The sequence below is a fragment of the Eutrema salsugineum genome, unplaced genomic scaffold (genome assembly GCF_000478725.1).
Source record: "Eutrema salsugineum unplaced genomic scaffold, Eutsalg1_0 scaffold_2, whole genome shotgun sequence".
In the NCBI taxonomy this organism is placed as follows: Eukaryota; Viridiplantae; Streptophyta; class Magnoliopsida; order Brassicales; family Brassicaceae; genus Eutrema; species Eutrema salsugineum.
This window is the reverse complement of record NW_006256829.1, coordinates 1,461,711-1,475,292: the sequence shown is the minus strand read 5'-3', so window position 1 is coordinate 1,475,292 and position 13,582 is coordinate 1,461,711. Positions and strand designations below refer to the sequence as shown.

Sequence of the window (13,582 nt, the reverse complement as noted above, 5' to 3'; positions counted from 1 at the left end):
ACAATGCAACATTCCTATCCGTCCACGTTAACTCCCACCACCACTACCTCCTCTTCTTTTCTTATCCACCCACCCTTCTTTAAGCCTTTCAATGCATAAAAGCATCCTACTTATTACTTGATTTATTTTATACAATAAATAACAACACGTCAACAAAATAAAATAATAATGACAACATTTTAGTCACATTCACATTCACATTCAGAGAAGCAGATATCATTAAATAGATTTTATTTATTTTGGGAAAAAATTGTGATTATCTCTATATATATAGTGTCCCAACCCATTTCACGTCACTATACAAAGTTAGGTGAAGAGCCGGTCAATTCGAAAAAGCTTTTTTACCCTCTTTTACAATTTTATATAGAGAAGTATGTATTGTAAGGGACCTCTCTCTCTCTCTTCTCAATGTGAGATTCACTGGGTCACAAAACCGAACATGACCCGACCAAACCGGATAAAACTAAACCGGGACTGTACGGAAAGTCTCAAGAATGTAGTAGTAACACATGAAAAGTAACAGCTGGTATTGGTGAATCCAGACAGAACAGAACAGAGGAGTAAACAGATTGTTCAAAATGTAAAGTTAAGTTGTGGAATCTGTTCTCCTCTGCTTGTTTCCGTCTCCAGCTTTGTGGAAGTAGAATATGATTTACCTTTTTCCACCAGAGATTGAGGATACTTGTGGTATGTATGTAATAACGTTTTTCGCCGAAAGTTGGTTATTCACCTTTATAAACAGAGAACGAAGAAGCTATTTTCGCCCGTTTGCCCAATTCCTGTTGCTCATACCAGGTCTCTTGAGTTGCGGTTTCTGAGCACTACCTTGCTTTGGGATTGTCTCAAGTACTTGTATTGTTCGTTGCTTCTTGGCTGTGGTCACAAACATTGTCTCTGGCTATCAGTTTTTGTTTTCAAGAATGTACAAATAACAACTAAGAAACAAAACGGACCATTCTCATGTTGTTGGTAGCTCTCTTGAAGTTTCCTCTTAGCAAACTCAAACTTTGCGTCTGGATCAAGACCTTTGAGTCTCTGCCAGGGACAAGAACGGAAAAGAACAGTCATTTCCATGTCCAAGATTGGGATTAAAAGAATAAAAAGAAAGAGGTTTTGTTGCCACACTCACTTCTTGTTGAGGTCCGGGAGCTTTCCGCTTGTGTTCTGTAACAAGCGGTTTCCTATGGATCATAGGTTTCTCAGACTTGTGAACAGATACAATCTCGTTCTTCATCCTTTGTTCTGTATGTTGCTTTAGAGGTCTCCTAGTCCCATCAAAATCAGTAGCTGATGATGGCTTAATAGATCTAAAAGGAGCGTCTTGTATCCTCGTTTGTGTACCCTCGGGTCTTCTCTTGGCGATATTTAGTGGTCTTCTTTCATGTTCTCGGCTCGTGTTTGTGTTGTATTCCCCAGAGTTACGAGGGTCTGAAAGAAACATCCACAGGGAAAATTAGTCTAACCAAAATATATATAGCTAAGAGCATGATTATCAACCACCAAAATAAGAGAATAGTTTTTAACTTACTTCCATCAAAGTCCATGGAATCAAAGAAATTTGACATTTCAAATACATCTGGTTGCGGTGTAAAGATATCGACATCATATGGAAGCGATGGAAACGCTTCTTCTTCATCAACCACTGACGGGTTTGCAGACTCTGGTGTACCTTCAGCGCCTGATTTTAAACACAAATTAGAACCAAAGACTATGGATCTAATTCAAGAAACCAACACTGTAAGACGAGAATCCCACCATAATCAGACATAAAAGATCCAAAAAACGTAACAGAGAGAGCTCAAATTACCAGTGATTTCCTTTGTGGTGCTCACCCACTGATCCACCAGCTCCTTCCACTCTCTGCATAACACCATCAGAGAGAGTCAATGCCTTTATTCAAAGAAAGAGAGTCAAGTTTGTGTCTTAAATGAAAGATCAAAAACTCATACGCGATAAGAGTCTTTGCAAGTTGGCGAATCTTATCAGAAGCATGTTTCCTCAGGCCATTAACAGCCTTTCCGATTTCAGTACTCTGCGAGAATAATATCTCAAACCTTTAAAATCAATCACTCAACTCCAGACACAAACTTCATACACTATCCACCAGAAACCAACCTTAAGAATATCCACATTCAAAGACATCAACTTAAGCTTTCTCAGAGATTCGAGTATCACCGAGTGTGGCTGCAACAAAGAACAAGAAACGATCAGAAAACAATCTTCCATTGACAGAGATTCTGATTCGCAATTCAAAGCCAGTTTTTAGATCAAACCTCGTCTTCTTTGTTGAGCAAGATCTCTTTGATCCTACCAACTTCCTTGGAAATCACAGTAAACTCTTCGATCGCATCACTCAAGGCCTCAGCTTCGTCATAAGTATAATTGCTAGCAATCTGATTGCTATTCAAATTCGTCTCGTCCATGTGATTATTATCTCCTCTGCTACTGTTAGCTTTGCTCTCTTTACTACCACCAACCTCATAATCTTCATCGCCGTCAACCGCCGTGTCGCCGCCGTCACCGGTTCCGGTGGTTCCACGGCCGCGATTAGCCTCGTCGTCTCCGGGAACCGAAAGCTCGAGGTGGTCGCATCCGGTGCAGCGGCTGACTCTGCACGAGAACAAAAGCTCGGCGATTTTGTCTCTCCTCGATTTGAATTTGTTTGGGCAATCTGCAGCAGCCACCATGATCGCGTGATCGATGATCCCAAATATATCGGAATCTCCTCGCCGGAAATATTCCCTCCAGCTATCTAACGAAGCCGACGGTTTCATACTCGTCATCGTCAAAGAGACAATTGATCGATTTTTCGAATCCGATTTTTGTCGATCCAGGAAAATCGGATTCTATTTCCTAATGAATCTCAAAATAAAGTAAAGACCTTTCCCAGAAAAATGAAGAGATAATTCGCTGATGATGAAGAAGAAAGAGAAGAACTCAAATTTTCTTTTTGGTTTACAGCATCTGGAGATTTTCTAGAGATGGGAACAACAAGATTGAATGAATCCCAAAGAGAAGATCAGAGCCGAAGCAAATACTGAATCTACCCACAAGGATTTTTTCAATGTCTTACTTACCAAAAACTCCCAAATTGAAAATCTAAAGATTGAGTCTTGGAGATTATTCCCTTTCTTTAAAGAAAATGATCAAACGAAAAAGGTTTGTGATCAAAAGAATCTATAAGGATAAACACAGAATCTGTTAGGTAGTTCTCTGGATTTTTTTTTTTTCTGTCTTCCCTTTTTTTTATTTTTTTCCCGAATCTGACAAAACTTTCCCGGAAAGCCCACGAAGGATTTTGCCCGAGAAAAATAGAAATGCACCGCAAAGAAAGAAAAAATATGAGAAAACCCAAAAACCAAGAGAACACAAAACAGACAGAACATGAAACAGTTTTGGTTACGTTGTCTATCTAAAACCCAAGTGCTACTACGTTAAACCAGGTACAATTCAATTCTACAAGAAAGCTCCTTTTTTTTTTAATTGAGAAAAAATTTCCTTTTTTTTTAATAGCTCTCAATCTTTGAAGAGAGAGAAAATCGAATTTTTTATATGAGATTTTTTATTTTTTTATTTTTTTATTTTTTCTCTTATACTCTTCCTCCCCGAAGTCTCTGTATCTGTTTGGTAAAAGGGATTTCTTTTAATAAGTTGGATTTTCTTTACGGCTTTCTTTTGACCTGATCGGTCTTATTTGGCTTTTCATTATTTTAAAAGAATAACTAAAATATTCATTTCATCTTTTATCTTACACATGCGTTGTACTTGAACGACGACACAACAATGTCAAACTCTTTTTTTGCCCTACACTACATTTTTGTCACACAACATTTATGTAAGGAGTCTATTTCATTGGAAAAAGTCAAAAGGAGAATTTTACGAATACTTTATTTACAGACGTTAAGGATAACATCTGAAGATATTTTTTTCCCATAAAGCTACCGATCAAAATACGTTTATCTCTAGTAAATAAAGTGAATTTCTTGGTAAGTCCACTCCAAAACAAAATGATTTCATGTGATATATTTATTTTGATTTTTTTAATCTGTTATCTAAAATATAAATTAAATTAAATTTCTGTTATTAGATCTAATAGTTGAAAAATGAATGAAAATTCAATAAGTTATTCTACAACATTCTTTCTATATAATATTACCAAAATTTATACCTAATCCACTTACAAATGATGTTCGGGTTTATAAGATTTCCCAATGTTTTAAAGCTCATTCTCTTTTCCATGTTGGAAAAAACAAAGATAAAGCTCATTACCCTCACAATAGTTTTCATTAACTCATCGACCCTCCTTTAGAAGTTACAACTTTAAATCCATAATCGGTCATATATAGAACGCCAGTAGAATCCAAATCTGGTAAATTTTATTGTAGAGAATTTACAGTCAAAAATTACTAAAAATACATAACATCTACTATAATATGTCATCGGTTGTGAGCATAATGTTAGACAATGTAAACTCAACCCAAATATTTTTTTGTTGAGTTGTGATAATCAATCGTAGAACTAAATCCATGAAGCATTAATAAACAGCTAGTTTTGTTGGAGCAGAAAAATATTAAAAGCTTATTATTTATGATAGTCAACAAAATCAACCAATATAATTTAAAAAAAAGGAATTATTCGATTTGATGCTATACGTGACAAAACGAAGTTGTACGGGGACTTGGGGTGGTGATATCTCAAACGCGTGAAAACCCTGCGACTCGTTTCCTTTGAGTGCTAACCTCACGGTCTTGTCACAGCCACCTTTAAATGACAGACATTGATTGGCCGACACGTCAGCAGATATAGTGGCTGTTTTACGGGATTTCGGTGGCCCTACTGAAGCTGGTGCGTGTTTATTGTGCGAAACAATTAAGAGATAACAAATCCATCTACCACGAACGGTCTCATTACAACAATTTCTTTTCTTTTTTTTTGGGTGAAAACTCGTTATAATTTATATTCTCAGAAATTAAATACATAAGTACAATCCCTAATAAAATGCAGTCATAAAATGGCATTTTAGGCGCCTCAAACAAAAAAAAATGAAATTTTAGCCCAGAATTTATGGATTTACGAAGTGTATGCCTCTAATTATTAAAAATGTACTCCTATATATATGCTCGATTCTAAATTTTGGTTATGGATAAGACAGATCACTATACTAATTTGAATCATTGTGTTATACTTGTTCTAGAATGGACATGTGCTATAAGATCCGAGTTACTTGCATTTTTTATCATAGTGTCATTCATCAAATTATTCGTCCAAATTAACATAACTATTATTTGATAGTTATACTTATATCGAGTTTTTGGTTCACTTAACGTCTCTATATAAAGTAAAATTCTTAACATTATCCAATAATATAGCAATATGAGTACTCCATTAATAAATGTAATGTGAACGTATCGAATTTACTTAAAATGATTAATATCAAAAATATTTAACCTCTAAGAATCTGAAGTTAAATATTTATATTCAACAAAAAAAACTTATATTAATATTCAAGAAGATATAAATAATCTACTTTTGTGCACTTTATTGATATCGTCACGGCTAGCTTTAAGGTAAAAAAATCTAATCATATTTTATGTTGTTAAAAAAAAACAATGTAGTAATGAAGAAAATAAAATGTTAGATGAAAACTAATATTACAATTATGTTAGACACGAGAACAAGCAAAACATATGAAAAATATAAACAAAAATTATGACAAAAAATATATATTATAGGTAAAATTTGAGCAAAGCTTTGGTTGATAAATATAATTATAAATTTTTGGTTTCGAACTCTTCTACTCTATGATAATTTTGTTTTTGAAAGTTAAACTGACTTCTTTTAGACTAAAACTTTTCTAAATTATATTATTTTTGTTCATTCTAATAGAACAGAACTCAACTCGTCCGTCTTCTACAAGCTTGATCATTAATAGAAAAGAAGCAGAAATAAACGGAAAAGAGAATCATAACTTTTTTAAGTATTTTCATTTACAAATATTTTTATTTACAGACTGAGATATCATCTAAACCGAGCAAAACTTAAACCGGACTGAAATCGTAAAAGGCATGTACAAGGCTAAAAGTTAACCTTTAATTAAACTAACCGAGACAGAAACATGAAAACAGTAAACTACCGGTTAATGTAAATTAAGAGAGAAGTAAAAAAATAAGAAGGTAAAACTCTAGGTGAAAGTTCAACATAACAAGTTTATGTTTCTTCGATAAAATAAAGCAAACAATTACTTCCCAATGCATCAACTAAATGATTTTATAATACTGACATAACAAAAAGGAAGAAGGTATGAAAACCAAATCCACATCAAAATAAGATAAAATTTGTTACTTTATTCAAACTGAAACCAATTAGTGAAATAAATAGTAATAGTATTATAAACTTAAAAGGATATAATTTTTTGTAAGTTAATTTTAACTTGATTTAAATAGTCTACGGGCGATTGGGAAAAAAAAACTAGGGAGTAAGAAGATGAAAAAGTCAACTAAAGAGAAATGAATAAAAGTGAGAATGTTTAATAACCAAAATATTTATTATTATAATAACCAAAGACATTATTTTTTAATTTTTTGTAATGTTTATATTCCACAAGAATTTCCTCCTGGTCCACCAAACGTGAACAACATTTTTTTCCCCCGATTTAGTCCATAACATTTTTCACTGTCTAATAACTTCTCCAACTTATATGATTTATCAACTATTTTCATTGTTTTTGCAGTGGGCTGATCTAGATAGAGAATTGTATAAACTCGCGCAGACTCCATATCGTCTTGAGTTGGTAGATGACCATTACCCATTGGTGGGCTTCTGCCAGACGGAGAAGACTCGACTGCTCCTCCAACTCCCATTATGTCCACTCCATTATCTATCAGATCAAATAGTTCTCCTGGCCAATAACCAAGAAGGATATCTGGTTTTTTGTAATTTACATCTAATACCCACCAGTTTTTTGATTTTTATCCTTTAGTGAATCATAATTAAAAAAAAAATTACACATGTTAGATGTAATATTTTAAAAAAAAACACCTAAGACAATCAAAAATCTTGTCAGAAATGATATATCCACACAAAAAACAAAAAACGTATCTAGTATGTAAAAAAGTGTATTGGATCCATCATCATCTTTCCCTAAATCTTTATATTTGATTATATTTTAACACGATCAACTTGTTACAAAAATATGTTAGACCTGATTCATGAAATATAAATTAAGCTCTAAAAAAAATAAAATCACAATTAGTATATATTATATAGGACATCATCTGAACTTATAATTTAAAATTAAACAATTTAATATACTATAAACAAAAGTTCTCAAACATTGTTTTTTCAATCAAGGATCATATAAAAATCTAAAATTATAAAACACATAATTTAGATTCAAATAGAATGTGGGTTACCTTCTGAATAGTAAGAGCAATGTTTCTTTCTTCCGCCGGAGCTTGACGTATAGGTTCAGATAAAGGATTTGTTTTAGACACTTGAATAAAACCAGGACATACTGTATTATAACAACTTTCTCCATTTGCACCCTGTCATTAGTTAATCATATCCATTATCCATGTGATAAAAATTAGTTTAAAAGTATATGTACATTTTAGATAAAAGGAGTAGAAGTACAATACAAAATATATGTACATTAAGTAGGGATAATTAGTTTATAACTAGATTCTAACCCCGTGTATCAGCACGAGAATATTTTTTATTGTTTAACGAATTTTATAATATAATTTGTGTTTTTGAGTTTAGATATAATTATTTTATAAATATATTTTTTAATTAGTGAAAATATTGATTTTTGTGTTTAGATATATTTTTATAGTATTAAAATTAATTATGATTATAAAAATATAATTTTAATCCGTCCGCTAATATTAATTCAAAATGAACTATTATAAAAATATAATTCTAACTTTTCCGTTCATATTACCGTATAATATAAATATTTGTTAAAAGTTTGAGATGTATTAACAGTATTATTTAGCATTATAGTTTTCTAAAATTTAATCAACGAATGGAGTGTACAACTGGTTTTTCAAACCACATTATAGTGTGTGTAAAATTTTTTAATTTTTTATGTTTTTATTTTGTATGAAAAATATATTTTCGATATACATGTATAATTCAAAATTAGTGATTTTAATTACCAAAATATTTTTAACCCGGTTTTTATATATATTTTTAGTTCTATGAATTTTAAAAAATATATTTTTAATATTTAAATTATACATTTGAATTTTATCTATTATTTTATTATTAATTTGTAAATAAATCATAATCGTAAATATATTATATAAGCAACATAAATATCATATCATTTACATCATTATAAATATTTTATATTTCAAATATGACCATTATTTTTCATATGTGAATTATTTTTTTTTTCCAAAATTCTAGATATTTTTGATAAAAATGTTTAATAGTATAGAAATTATTTAAATTAGAATCTTTAAATCAAATCTAAATTAATATCTGATTTATTATTTTTAATCAAATCAAATCAAATCTAAATTACCTATATTTAAGGAACTCTAAAAATATTTAAATTAATAACTAATTTTCGAAATTAAATATAAATAATTATTAAAATTATTTTAAACACTTAAAAAAAAATTAGGAGTGTTTGGAAACAAGTACTAAATGTGCTTCTGTTTTAATATAATAGATTACTCAGATTCAAAAACATATTACATATAACATGCTCATTAACACAGTTAAGATGGCCTTAGAGTAGATTTCGAATTTGATTTGTATTAAGAAAGTGGTAAAGATTGAACTAATGTAGCAATACTTGTACCTTCCAAAATCCATAACTCCATGTCTGTCCATCACCAAATATACTTGGATTTACCTGTGAGTCAAATTAAAATATTTTATTTTTTAAAGCTGTTTAATATAATAAAATTTTATTTTTTAGAAAGTTTCATAAACATTAAATTTACCATCCAACCGACTTGGATAACATTATCTTTGTTGTTAAATCGCCTGCCAACATATATGTGAGCATATGGAGCTTGGTCACCACTAATATTCAAGTCATGTACACTTATCCAAGATAGTATACCATAATAAGGACCATGATGCAATCTAACTCCTGCAAACTGAAAACTTCAAATCATTAATGTAATATACATAATCATAACACAATTAACTGAAAGTAGAATAATGAGAATACAATTGAGTACTTACATGTGTTCCGTGACTTTCAACTGTGAACGGATTGAAATGTTTTTTTGCGAAATATTGACTCTTTGCTACATATTGTTTTGCGTTCCTCAGTATGGGAACTGTACCATTTGGACAGTTTATTATATTTTTATAAATTTTGCTTTTAGCTTGTTCTTTTGATTTGTGAATTGAAAAAGATGGTTTCATCTACATAAACCATATCACACCATATATAGATAAAGTTAGAGAGTAAATCATATTAGACTTACAAAAAGCTACAATTAAGTTTCATATGAAATAAACATGAGGTTGACAAATATAAATGTGAGAAAGTTTGATGAACAAAAATACCTGAATTTGGTGGTTTTGGAGTAAAGGATGATTTAATGAAGGTTGTTTATATATATCCACACAATCGTATATAATATTCTCACTTAACTATATGAAAAACATATATAGGAGATAGATATCATAAGTTAATTACAAAAATTATCAGTTTAAATAATGCATATACAATACGAACATATCAACGCTTTTATCAAAAATAACAACTTTTTCTAAATTACCTTAATAGATTTCGAAACTTTTATAGAATCTCCGAATTGAACTAAACAGAATGAGATTATACATGAAACGAGTTTGATAATGAAATCCATGGACTAGGATCAATATTTTGGAAGGTCTTCTAATAGTAGTCTGTTTTTTTGTTCAACTGTTTTTAAAATGAGTTTTTTTGTTCAACTGTTTTAGTATCAGCAGATTCTTTTTTTTCTTTTCTTCACTTAAACTTTAATTTTGTTTAATATGTTCAGATTTTATCTTAAAAAAGCTCTTTTTATTTTTTTTACTTTTGTTTATTGTATTCAGATTTCATCTACATTAAAAAACCTCTTTTATTTACTGTAATGAATAACATACGATTTGTGTTTAACCTATACTGTAATGAATTTACTGTAAATATTTAATAAGAGCCCCACTAAATTTCGTTAGGATTTTAATAGTGTGTTTCTATAAATTTTCCTAAAATTGAACCTTTTTGTTCTTTTGTATACAAGGGAAAAGAAGGAAGAAAAATATTAGATGGCTGCAGAACTTGTGCATTTAAGTTATAATTACAGAGATAAGGCCTAAACCTAGCCAAACTAAACCGGACTGAAACCATAAAATGTATAAAAAAGGCTTCAGCTAACTTAGCTAACCCGTAATTAAAACTAACCGAGACGGAAACATCGGTTAACGATATGTGCCGAAAACAGTAAATTACCGGTTAGTGTTACTTAAGAGGGAACAGGTAAAAAAAACGGTAAAACTTAAGGTGAAGGGAAAAAACGAAGGCATGATTCAGACTTCAGAGAGACATGAGAGCAATCACGTCTTCAACGTTAACCTCTCTTTGATCTTTCCCACGCCTTCTTTTAAAAGCTTCGTTCGCAAGATTCTTCTTCTTGTACTGGAGCTCAAGGACCCTCTCTTCGATACTGTTTCTCGCAATCATCCTAATCATTTTAACCTCTTGTTTCTGCCCAATCCTATGAATCCTGTCCATGGCCTGTTCTTCAACTGCAGGGTTCCACCACGGCTCGAACAAGTACACCCTTGACGCTGCAGTTAGATTTATGCCAGCACCAGAAGCCTTGAGGCTCGCAAGCAACACCACAGGCCCCGTTAACTCCGGATTCCCAAAATCTCCAATGACTTGGGTCCGTTTCTTCACAGTCATTGCCCCATCCAAGCGTAAGATGGTGAAACCCGCGGCTTTCAGCGGGATTTCTAGTAGAAGCAGCATTTTCCTGAACTGAGAGAACACCACGGACTTTGTGTTGGGGTTTTCTTGTCTTGATGCCAAGAGAAGCGATAGTAAAGCCGAGACCTTTGAGGATTTGGTTGAAGATTTGGTGTCTCCTTCATCAGTATTGAAAGTATCCGGAGGAGGAGGAGGAGCATTGTAGAGATCGGATTGGGTTAGAGAGCCACGGCAAAGAGGGCAACAAGGTTTAGTTCTTTGAAGGGTTTGGAGAATACACGCCCTGCAAAAGATGTGAGCACATCGAGTGATGACGATGTCTCTTGGTGGCGAAAGGCAAATTGGACAGTCAAAATCTTCGCCATCTTGTAATATTGCAACCAGCTTTTGCAGCAGCTCTGGCTTATCAGTCACATCTGTTTCACAAACACACAAAGATTTAAGCTTTGCAACCAAAAGTAAGAATATGTAATTGTGTTTTTTTTTTCTTGTGTACCTTCAATAGATGTAGAAGCGGAGAAAGATCTTAATTCTGGGGGGCATAGAGAACTGTCGTCACAAAGCTGTCTAAGCCGTAAGATTATACTCAGAACTGTTGAGTAATTGCGCATCAAGCTTCCATTACTTATAAGATTCTGCACTACACCTTTGGCTTCTCCTTCCATGTGATCATATAACTGACGCTCTTCCGGTGAAAGTTCAACATAACAAGTTTCAACAGTCTTGGGTGGCAAACCAATCAAACTCTTTTCTTTTGTTCTCCTCAACGATATCGTCGCCATTAAAACCTTGAAAAAGCTTGTGAATGAATAAGTTCTCACCGTAGAGCAAAACATATAAAAATGGCAGAAATGTGAATATTGTCATTACCTGTAAACGTGAAAGCCCCTTCTTATTCCCTTGACCAAGCGGGCGTTGTATCAAGCTTTGCCAATAACTCTTAATCGAAAACGGCTCAAACCGGAGAAACGCCATCAAAGAGTACAAATCAAGTGATCCATTCTGAATAGGAGTTCCTGTGACAGCCCATCTGCGGGAAGCCTTCAAATTACAAACCGCTCGACTCTGTTGTGCATTTGCATTCTTAATGGTGTGTGCTTCATCCAGAATTATTCTCAGCCATTCCATCTTCTTGACAGGAGAATGTTCCCTCGATTCCTCAACAGCCAGAGTGCTGTAAGTAGTCAGCACTACATCATACTTCATAAGCTCATTAACATCGTCTGTCCTTTCGCCACCATGATACATATACACCTTCAAGCTTCCCGGTACAGTATGCTCCTCTAGCTGTGTAATCCATGCTGAAAACACAGAAGGTGGACAAACAATCAACGTTGTCTTTCGAGACACATTCATGCAAACAACATCATCAGATTTAAGCTTCTTTCGAGTTCCACTTTCACTGCTCTTGCCTCTTCCTCTCTTTTTACCCTTCTTTTCAATCTTTTCTCCTTCCACATCCAATGGTTCTTCGGCTGGCGAACTGGTGGATGCATTGCCATATCTATCAAAAGCTATCAGAGAAAGCAAAGTAAGGGTCTTACCCAATCCCATATCATCAGCAAACACCCCTCCACGCAAAGGTTCAGGCCGCTTATCCGTGCGGTAATTCGTCAAAACGTTTAGGAATTCTCCATCTTTCTCCTCCCAAAACGGAGGCAATTCTCCAGATTTCTCCCTTTGGAGTAACCAGCCCAATCCTTCCTTCTGATGAGCAAATAGTTCCGACTTTATCACTTCCCTCGGCGGCTCAACCTCAGCCATTTTCTCCTTTTGCCTCACATTCTTATCAACTAGTTTGAAAATCTTGTCTAAACTCTTATTCTCTCCATTACCCATCTGTTCCTTAACTACAACAGCCTCTGATAACCCAAACGATGTATCGGAATCCGAAATCAACACCAACCCAGCTCGCGAAATCGTCGACTTCACAGCAGAGGACTCTTCTAATTTCGCAAATATGTGGATTTGACAGGGGATTTTGAACCTATTGGTGCTAGAACGAGTATTGGGTACGATACCTTCGACGACGATCATGCGAGAGTCTATCAACGGCGAGAGAACGGCGGCTACGGGTCGCTCGATGTGACCTACTTGGACGGATCGCATGTTGAGTACTCTGATTGCGTTCTCGTCGTACGGGTTCAAGGGCTCTCGGACCAGACCCACCAATTCTCGGCCGTTGATTCTGCCTGAGTAGTACTTTAACCCTACTATGTTCGCGATGACGAATCCCACCATGTGAGGCTCTGAAATATACTCCTGAGATTGCTGCGACGGCTCCTCGGAAGGACGAAACTCTTCTTCGCTAGCCATGGGAGAAGAAGACAAGTGTGGAAGAAACTGAGACATGTTTGTTATTGTGAACGAAGACGACAGAGAAGCGGAATTGAGAAAAGTGAGAGAAGGGAACTTGAAAGTTCAAAAGAACGCCTTTTTTGGCGAAATTTAGGTTTTGACCCCTCGTCTTTTAAGTCTTTCATCTTACAGCCCAGAAAAAATTATAATTGAGATTGAAACTTAAAGTCCTAAAATTACATTTATACACCACCAAAGCCAACGTTGTACTAAGAAGTCTTTGTAAAGTGTAAACGATGATAGTATCACATATTGTTCTACATATAACTATTTTGATTTCTAAAGCAAAGTATTTAC

The 13,582-nt window shown here is 33.7% G+C and overlaps 3 protein-coding genes across 3 annotated transcripts; all 3 read right to left on the bottom strand.

Annotated features, from left to right (window-relative positions):
- Positions 1-216: 216 nt before the first annotated feature.
- Positions 217-3,439, bottom strand: LOC18018078 (probable mediator of RNA polymerase II transcription subunit 26b). Its single transcript, XM_006398911.2, has 8 exons — positions 2,274-3,439; positions 2,116-2,184; positions 1,950-2,032; positions 1,808-1,860; positions 1,529-1,678; positions 1,130-1,428; positions 954-1,035; positions 217-873 (listed from the first exon to the last, which is right to left on the bottom strand). The coding sequence occupies exons 1-8, from the start codon at positions 2,781-2,783 to the stop codon at positions 755-757; spliced, it is 1,365 nt and encodes a 454-aa protein (XP_006398974.1). The 5' UTR covers positions 2,784-3,439; the 3' UTR covers positions 217-754.
- A 3,151-nt stretch (positions 3,440-6,590) lies between these two features.
- Positions 6,591-9,390, bottom strand: LOC18018077. Its single transcript, XM_024156827.1, has 5 exons — positions 9,205-9,390; positions 8,958-9,116; positions 8,813-8,866; positions 7,409-7,544; positions 6,591-6,970 (listed from the first exon to the last, which is right to left on the bottom strand). Exons 1-5 carry the CDS (start codon positions 9,388-9,390, stop codon positions 6,591-6,593), a joined length of 915 nt encoding a protein of 304 aa, XP_024012595.1.
- Positions 9,391-10,274: 884 nt separating this feature from the next.
- On the bottom strand, positions 10,275-13,280 carry LOC18018076 (putative SWI/SNF-related matrix-associated actin-dependent regulator of chromatin subfamily A member 3-like 1). Its single transcript, XM_006398909.2, has 3 exons — positions 11,798-13,280; positions 11,424-11,715; positions 10,275-11,343 (listed from the first exon to the last, which is right to left on the bottom strand). Exons 1-3 carry the CDS (start codon positions 13,277-13,279, stop codon positions 10,532-10,534), a joined length of 2,586 nt encoding a protein of 861 aa, XP_006398972.1. The 5' UTR covers position 13,280; the 3' UTR covers positions 10,275-10,531.
- Positions 13,281-13,582: the final 302 nt, after the last annotated feature.

Bases quoted from the DNA above. Each gene is read 5' to 3' on its own strand.
- LOC18018076 (XM_006398909.2), bottom strand. From the start codon at position 13,279: ATGTCTCAGTTTCTTCCACACTTGTCTTCTTCTCCCATGGCTAGCGAA. The intron at 11,716-11,797 runs GTAATGACAATA...AGCTTTTTCAAG, and splicing joins AGGGGCTTTCACGTTTACAG to GTTTTAATGGCGACGATATC. The intron at 11,344-11,423 runs GTACACAAGAAA...TTTGTGAAACAG, and splicing joins CGCTTCTACATCTATTGAAG to ATGTGACTGATAAGCCAGAG.
- LOC18018077 (XM_024156827.1), bottom strand. From the start codon at position 9,390: ATGAAACCATCTTTTTCAATTCACAAATCAAAAGAACAAGCTAAAAGC. The intron at 9,117-9,204 runs GTAAGTACTCAA...TGAAGTTTTCAG, and splicing joins TTGAAAGTCACGGAACACAT to TTTGCAGGAGTTAGATTGCA. The intron at 7,545-8,812 runs GTACAAGTATTG...AACTAATGACAG, and splicing joins GGAGTTATGGATTTTGGAAG to GGTGCAAATGGAGAAAGTTG.
- LOC18018078 (XM_006398911.2), bottom strand. From the start codon at position 2,783: ATGACGAGTATGAAACCGTCGGCTTCGTTAGATAGCTGGAGGGAATAT. The intron at 2,033-2,115 runs GTTGGTTTCTGG...TTATTCTCGCAG, and splicing joins TGAATGTGGATATTCTTAAG to AGTACTGAAATCGGAAAGGC. The intron at 1,036-1,129 runs GTGAGTGTGGCA...TGTCCCTGGCAG, and splicing joins CTCCCGGACCTCAACAAGAA to AGACTCAAAGGTCTTGATCC.